Source organism: Sinocyclocheilus grahami, unplaced genomic scaffold, assembly GCF_001515645.1.
Source record: "Sinocyclocheilus grahami isolate Dianchi unplaced genomic scaffold, SAMN03320097.WGS_v1.1 scaffold1688.1, whole genome shotgun sequence".
Taxonomy (NCBI): Eukaryota; Metazoa; Chordata; class Actinopteri; order Cypriniformes; family Cyprinidae; genus Sinocyclocheilus; species Sinocyclocheilus grahami.
Genome location: NW_015506867.1, coordinates 56,129 through 65,006, shown reverse-complemented (window position 1 = coordinate 65,006; position 8,878 = coordinate 56,129). Strand labels below are relative to the sequence as shown.

Below are 8,878 nucleotides of genomic sequence, written 5' to 3'. Positions count from 1 at the left end.
CTCCAAGGGGATAGGGATGATCACTTCCATTTGGAATTTGCCCCGTGAACCGTTTGGTACCGATACTCGTACCGGCACACCCCTAGTCCTATCGGCAAAGCATAAAAAAACAAGGCAAAAAAAAAAGAGTTGAAACAAACCATCACGTTTTTTTATTCCATTCCTTTTTATTTATATCAGAACTTTCTGGCAAAATATAGCTGAAAATCTGCAAATAAAAAAAGTTTTAATGGTCGCATGTTTTCAGTGTTTAGGAATAAATGCTCTTACAGCTTCTTTTTATTTGGCTTTTCTGTTTCAAAAATCCTCTGCGACGGACAACAATTACAATGTAAACTGTTTATGAAATTGGAGTGGGTCTCATGTGAAACATCAGATTTTTTTAGGAATCCAAGAAGCTCTCTTATCAAATTGCAATCAATGATCACATAGTTTTCCATTTCTGGCTTGGAAAATGTTCAGCTGTTTAACTGTAGTTGTTTCCAAAACTCATCACAGGATGCTTATCTAATTTTTAAGAAAATCTGTCAGCCTTACCCCATAATGGCTAACTTACAGCCATGCAATATTCTAAATTCAAAACTTCTGGGGATCTTGGGGAAACATACAGTGCCGTGAAAATGTATATATTTTTTTGCATATTTGTCACACTTAAAAGATTCAGATCATCAAACAAATTTAATATTACACAAAGATAATGCAAGTAAATACAAAATGCAGTTTTTAAATGATGATTTCATTTATTAAGGGAAAAAAGCTGCCCAAACCTACCTGGCCCTACGTGAAATCCACCTCTGAATGGCTCAAGAAAAACAAAATTAAGGTTTTGGAGTGGCCAAGTCAAAGTGCAGACTTAAATCCGATTGAGATGCTGTGGCATGACCTTAAACAGTCCATTCATGCTTGAAAACCCTCCAATGTGGCTGAATTAAAACAATTCTGCAAAGAAGAGTGGGCTAAAATTCCTCCACAGCGATGTGAAAGACTCATTGGCAGTTATCGCAAACACTTGATTGCAGTTGTTACTGCAAAGGGTGGCACAACCAGTTATTAGATTTAGGGGGCAATTACTTTTTCGCATAGGGCCAGGCAGGTTTGGACAGTTTTTTCCCTTAATAAATGAAATCATTATTTCAAAACTGCATTTTGTATTTACTGGGGTTATCTTTGTGTAATTTTAAAATGTGTTTGATGATCTGAATCTTTTAAGTGTGACAAATATGCAAAAATTAAAAACAAAAAAAACAGGAAGGGGGCAAAAACTTTCACACCACTGTATCAAATGTGATCAGATTCTGGTCTTAGAGGGCACTGTAACTTACAAAGCTTATTAATGTTGAAACTAATAATCAAAAGTTGACTAACAATCAGAAGTTGTGCTAGAAACTATAATAGCTTAGTGTGTTCATTCTGGAGAGCATAAAACAAGAAAAACAGGAAGCAACACCTAAAAAAACATGTGACTTTACAAGACTGGACAATCAATAGAGTTAAACAAGTATATACAGTATGTGTGTGTGTGATCCTGGACCACAAAATCAGTCATAAGTCGCACAGGTATATTTGTAGCAATAGCCAATAATTTGGTCCAAAAATAAAAAGCCATTGTATGGATCAAAATTATAGATTTTTTTATGCCAAAAATCATTAGGATATTAAGTAAATGTGTTCAATTAAGTTTTTTGTAAATTTCCTACCATAAATATATCAAAACTTCCTTTTTGATTAATTGATATTTCAGTTTTTCTTTTTTAATAAATCTGCAAAAATGTCAACAATTCTGTGTTTTTCTGTCAATATGGGGTGCTGTGTGTACATTAATGAGGAAAAAAAAATTAACTTAAATGATTTTAGCAAATGGCTGCAATATAACAAAGAGTGAAAAATTTAAGGGGGTCTGAATACTTTCCGTACCCACTGTATATATAAGCATTAAGCTCAAAGTTTAGCAATACATGACAAATAGCTGCTCACAACCATTTTGAAATTATTACTGTATGCTGATTCATTACTGAACAAAATCATCTTTTGACCATTCGTCGTGTCTCCTTGCCATTGCTCACAGTACTTCCTCCCACACCCGGGCTTGGTGTTGACCTGTTTCCATTTCCACTACTTGCTCGTCTACCCGGCTGTGGATTAGTAGAGTTGCCAGAGCCTTGAGAATTCACCCCATTTCCATTGGGAGTGTCATTACCTTCAAAGAGTAAAAAATGTCTGTGGACCAGGAATACATTACATAAATAGGTTTATCAAATAACTAGGAACCCCAAAGGCTTTATAATTCTTACAAAAGTATAGGCAGTGTTTCCCAACCACTGTGCAGCGGCACACTCTAAAACTTCCTTATCTCTATTATATTTTGTTATTATTATTTTAAATCAGTGCTATTGGTCATCGTTATGTCTGTTTGTGGGTTTTACAAATATTTAACCTAATGAAAAGCATTCAAAAGAGCTTGTGACTAAACCTCGTAACACCATTGGATGCTCAAATTGTCAGTCAAACCTAACGCCACCCTGTTTGAAGACAGACGTCTAATTCTTCACAATGCAAGCGTAAATAAAGAACTGATGTTTAATTAAGTACAGCGTTGCCTTGACTCAAGAAACACTGTCTATAAAGGCTAATGTTTTTGTGTATTTAAAGAGCAGAGAAGAGTCTTAGCATTTGCTGTCTAGTTGTAGCCAATACACTTTTCTACGTTTTAAATATCCTGTGCATAACGGTTCATTATTTATATTGTGAGATTTTGGCCAAATGTATTAAACAACAAGAGAAACTGAGCACTCATATAGCTACAATAAACTTTATAACCTGCAAACTGATGAAAACGTAATTCGATTAACTGCTTCAGATGCAGCCGTTCTAATGATGGACAAAACACAGATCTCCGTCATTCGGTCGTCAAAAACCTTGTTAATTCCATTTGAGTATGATCTTCAGAAATTAAGTGCAAGTGTCTGATCACGTATAAAGCCAAAATACCAACTCTGATGACGCAATGTTTAAATATAGAAAAAAATAAAAAATTAATCTTACCCTTTCTGTCTTTTTTTTTTTTTTTAAAGCTTAGTTGTGTGCCATGGGATTTTTTTGCATATCAAAACTGTGCCACGGCAGAAAAAAGGTTGGAAAACACTGGGCTAGTGGTTCACTGCAAAAAGAACATGTTGCACATTAAAATTATACCTGCAGGGGCAGCAGTGCTGCTGTTCATGTTGCTCTGGTCATTCAGTCCCTGATGGGTAACAAGAACAAAGTGAACTACCATGACCAACAGTTAAAAGTTTTTAATAATGACCTGATTAATTATTAAGACAGAAATCCATTTAGGCATACCGTTTTATTCATCTGGGCCAAATATTCTGGATTTGGCTCACTAAAGTTTGGCACCTCTGAATACACCATGCAGAATCTAACAAATTGGATACAAAACATGAATTCATTCAAAATAAAATATTTTGGGCAAGATGAAGTTTAAAGGGGTCATATGATGCTGCTAAAAAGAACATTATTTTGTGTATTTGGTGTAATGAAATGTATTTATGCGGTTTAAGGTTTTAAAAAACACATTATTTTCCACATACTGTACATTATTGTTTCTCCTCTATGCCCCGCCTTTCTGAAACGCGTCGATTTTTACAAAGCTCATCGGTCTGAAAAGCGAGGTGTGCTGTGATTGGCCAGCTATCCAGTGCATTGTGATTGGGCGAATACCTCACGCGTGTGATGGAAATGTTATGCCCCTTAACATACTGTGTCCCGCTTCGTCCACGGTGAAAGCCGATCCAGTGATCCACAGCGAGAAGTTGATGTATTTCCGCAGCGACCAGCACGGATCAGCTCTTTTGGAGATATTTCGGATATCGTCCTCTTTTGGAAGGCCAAACAAAGTAGTTTCGCTTTCACAATGAAACATACGGCAACAACAATACTACAGCGAGAATAAAAGTTACGCCTTCTTTCTTTGCGTGAACATTTGGGGCGGCGTTATGCAAATCTTCCCACATAGTGAGGTAGACATGTGGGGGCGTGTTAGAACGAGCCGTTTTAGGTAGGTGTGGCTGACTCTTAACTTTTATAAAGAATATCTCTTTGGATTTGAGACTTTAGTCTTTGCAACTTTACAGATCTTCTTTATGCACCAAGAGCTTGTAACACTCCAAAGAGAAAGGAAAAATTGAAATTGCATCATATGACCCCTTTATATATATACTGTATATTTGTCTGTATTTGTACATACTGATATTATAAGTTTTTTAATGCAAAACAATCCATATTGAAATAAATATACTGCCATGATAACTATAATGATAACTATACTGACATTTACAAAAAAATGAATGATTAAATAACTTCTTAATAATAATATAATCAATACTCAACTCACTCTCCAATCTTCTGTAGTTCACCTCCCCTTCCAGTGTACAGCGTCAAACAGCCTTTAAAAACTGAGGCATAACTGCGGCAAAATATAAATGTACTGTAAATAGTTCTGTAGACTGTAAACTTATACTTTTAGTCTTGTATATCAACAGTTTTAGCGATATTTACTATAAAATTACAAAACTGTTCACTATAATCGATTGTTTATATTATTGCAGAATGAATGCGTCTTTTGAGCACAGTCAGCATATGTTAGAAATGCTTGATAGACTTTCAATGTGTATCACTGATCAATCACAGTCTCACCCTTTGTTAAGTCTGATGATGTCACCAGCCTGGATGAGGCCACCGACTTCGTCCCAAACGGATATACTGATGCTGCCTGTCTTGTCAGCCACTTTACATGTGCGCACCTCATGACCGTCTTTGGTCTTCGTCACTCGTCCTTGAATGAGAGAGTTTGAGAGAAGGTTCAGATCTTGATTCAGAGTCCAGGTGACTAGTGACTACTGTTGAGATTCGACTGTTACAGTGTTTATAGCTAAATACACAAAAGAAAATATGATAATTTACAGTGTTTATTGTATTATTTTAGTCATGTTTTCACCACCTGTATAATGGGGGTTGTCATAATATTATAATAGGTTAAACAAATAGTAATGTGGTATATTAACACTATTTCAGTTAATAAAATATACAATTACTGTAAATTAATTTCAGTCTTTTTAGTGGTAAAGTTCAGGCAACCATATTATCCGCAGTTAGATTTCATGGGTTTTTTATTTATACTACATTAATTAATATACTTAAATATATTTAAAAATGTAACTAAATGTCATTGACAAATGGAGCCATTAACAAAAAGTACAACAATTCAAAGGATTACCATGAGTGCATGATGAATAGTGAAATAATACAACACTAGGGCATATATTAAAATATGAAAAAGTTTTACAGTGTTTAAGGTTGTACTATAGTACCATCACAGAACTTGTTTTTAAGGGAATGAGCTACTATAATGCATTAAGCCATTATTAGATGCACTCCAGTTATTCCCAAAATTCAGTATTGTGGGGTTGCTATTGTTGGTTCCTGTGTGAAAAAAATGCTTTTGGTTTTCCTGATATGTCAGTCAGGTCACTTTAAATAAAAAGCATCTGCTAAATAGATTGAGGTGTAAAGGTGAGTTGTCTAAGTCGCAACAACTAGCTACTGGGGTGCCTCAGGGCTCAGTTCTTGGACCACTTCTCTTCTCTGTCTACATGGCATCACTAGGTTCTGTCATTCAGAAACATGGCTTTTCATATCACTGCTATGCTGATGACACTCAACTCTACCTCTCAGTCCATCCTGATGATCCGACGATAGCTGCTCGCATCTCAGCATGTCTAACAGACATTTCTTGTTGTATGATGAACCATCACCTTCAACTCAACCTGGCTAAGACAGAACTGCTTGTGGTTTCAACAAACCCATCACTTTATCAAAATTTCACCATCCAGTTAGGTTTATCAACCATAACTCCTTCAAAAACAGCTAGAAACCTTGGAGTTGTAATTGATGATAAGCTGAATTTCTCAGACCACATTACTAAAACTGATAAAAAATTTGCTTTATACAACATTAGGAAGATCAGGCCCTTTCTTTCAGAACATGCAACACAACTCCTTGTTCAAGCTCTTGTTCTATCCAGGCTGGACTATTGCAATGCTCTCTTGGCAGGTCTTCCAGCCATTTCTATCAAACCTCTACAATTAATCCAAAATGCCGCTGCAAGATTAATCTTTAATGAGCCGAAAAGAACGCATGTCACACCTCTGTTCATTAATTTGCACTGGCTACCAGTAGCTGCTCGCATTAAATTCAAGGCATTAATGTTTGCCTACAAAACCACCACTGGCTAGTAATGTAATGACTTTATGAATTTCTTCACTGATAAAATAGATAACATCAGAAATACAATAACAAATGTAGATTCTACAGCGTATAATACTTTAGCTTCATTCATCGCACCAAAAGATAAACTGCAGTGCTTTACAGCTATAGGACAGGAAGAGCTAAATAAACTTATTACTGCATCTAAACCAACAACATGCCTAAAACACATCTGTTCCACCTTTATTTGACCCTCTAACTCTAACACTTTCTATTCTATTTTAATTCTACTTTATCTACATTTATCTTCTTTTTCTATTGTAATTTAAAAATATATATTTTTCTATTCTATTTCTTCTATTCTATCTACTTGTTTTTCTTTGTGTGTGTATACTATATATATATATATATATATATATATACACACCGTGCTACGTGTACTGCGTTAGGCTAACCAAGACTTGTCATTTGCACTTATATATTGTTGGTCTTTTGTTAGTTTTGACTGCTTTTATTGTCCTCATTTGTAAGTCACTTTGGATAAAAGCATCTGCTAAATGACTAAATGTAAATAATGCAATGTTAATGCAGTTAAATTATTATTATTTTTCTTCCTTTTGTTCATGGTTTTGTTCTTCCACTTCATGTAGGTAATGTGTTGTTTGGACACCTGTTTCCAGCACGATGAAGATGACACTGAGATTCTTGAGTCCAGGTTTAACGTCCTTCACATGAGTCTCTGTGCTCATGATCAGTCTGCTTCTGCCCAAATCCTGTAAAAATTGATACACATGTCAGTCCACATCTGCTGCATTTACATTTACAAACCCAATTCCAAAAAAGTTGGGACACTGTACAAATTGTGAGTAAAAAAGGAATGGAATAATTTACAAATCTCATAAACTTAAATTTTATTCACAATAGAATATAGATAACATATCAAATGTTCAAAGTGAGACATTTAGAAATGTCATGCCAAATATTGGCTCATTTTGGATTTCATGAGAGCTACACATTCCAAAAAAGTTGGGACAGGTAGCAATAAGAGGCCGGAAAAGTTAAATGTACATATAAGGAACAGCTGGAGGACCAATCTGCAACTTATTAGGTCAATTGGCAACATGATTGGGTATAAAAAGAGCCTCTCAGAGTGGCAGTGTCTCTCAGAAGTCAAGATGGGCAGAGGATCACCAATTCCCCCAATGCTGCGGCGAAAAATAGTGGAGCAACGCGAGTTACGTAATTAGATTACTTTTTTCAAGTAACTAGTAAAGCAACGCATTACTTTTTAATTTACAAGAGAATATCGGAGTTACTTTTTCAAATAAGTAACACGAGTTACTTTTTTTTCCAATTTATTGATTGACAGCTCTCCTGTCCCCATGTTGAGAGAAATCAGAAATAAATATGAATATGCATTAATTCATCTCACTCACAAAAAATTAATAAAAACAATGCAACTCAAAATATGACGCAAACCTGCAATAATTAAATGTTAAACTAAACAACACAAATATATTTTATGTATTTAATCCCACTCTATAAAGCAATGTCATTGCTTCTGACCTTCGATGATCCAGTTCAAGCGTACTAATAAGCACAAATTACTCTAGACAAACATTTGTGTGTCTTTGTTTATTGCTGAAGTGTGTTGAAATTTCTTCTTCTGCATTCTACTGTACGGACGTAAATTTACTTTCCCTTCAGCCTGAGGCGCATTCATTTCACTTTTGGTGTGAAAAGGCTTTTATATTTGACAAAAATATAACTTTTTTATTTTAAAAACAAACAAGCAAGCCCTGTCCAGATTTTAAAAGTAACGTAACGCATTACTTTCCATAAAAAGTAACTAAGTAACGTAATTAGTTACTTTTTTTATGGAGTAACGCAATATTGTAATGCATTACTTTCAAAAGTAACTTTCCCCAACACTGTGTATATATATACATATACATATATATATATATATATATTATACACACACACACATATATATACACACATACAAAGAAAAACAAGTAGATAGAACAGAAAAAAAGAAAGCTTTTTGCATTTACACTCACTATTTCAAATCACATGCAAGACAATACTAATTAAAGATGCATGTAAGCGAATAACTTTTTTTGTCAAACAAACATTGATTTCGCTGTGACGACACATGCACGTGCAACACTGCACCGCAGGAAACTAATGAAGGTTAGCACTGAGCTATGGCTGCCTTTTCTGTTTTAATAGTAGCCTACTATTTCTCGTCATCTGCAACACTTTGTGTGAATGATCTTGAACAGACTCACTGCGCGAAATGTTCTGACGGCTGTCAATCATCAGTTAACGTGGACATTCAACTACCGCTTACAGTGGTTGACGGTTTTTTCATAAAACGTCATGACGCAATGTTTTCCGTACGTCATGACGTAGTTATCCACACGTATACGACCCGCACAAATTCAAATCCAAACATATGCATAATTTGAAAGTTGAATTATCTGCAAGAGTTAAATGAAAATGTGTAAGATTTATGTGAAAAATATTCGTGTTTTTACAGATACATTTTAGACTTGAGCTGTACGGTCCTTCTTGTGAAAATATTTGTAATATACATGCGTGTTAACAG

At 35.0% G+C, this 8,878-nt stretch overlaps 1 protein-coding gene across 1 annotated transcript; it reads right to left on the bottom strand.

The window, feature by feature from the left end:
• Positions 1–1,958: 1,958 nt before the first annotated feature.
• On the bottom strand, positions 1,959–8,633 carry LOC107572067 (SOSS complex subunit B1-A-like). Its single transcript, XM_016258469.1, has 7 exons — positions 8,559–8,633; positions 6,935–7,037; positions 4,696–4,834; positions 4,394–4,465; positions 3,343–3,418; positions 3,193–3,241; positions 1,959–2,197 (listed from the first exon to the last, which is right to left on the bottom strand). The coding sequence occupies exons 2-7, from the start codon at positions 7,011–7,013 to the stop codon at positions 2,022–2,024; spliced, it is 591 nt and encodes a 196-aa protein (XP_016113955.1). The 5' UTR covers positions 7,014–7,037; positions 8,559–8,633; the 3' UTR covers positions 1,959–2,021.
• Positions 8,634–8,878: the final 245 nt, after the last annotated feature.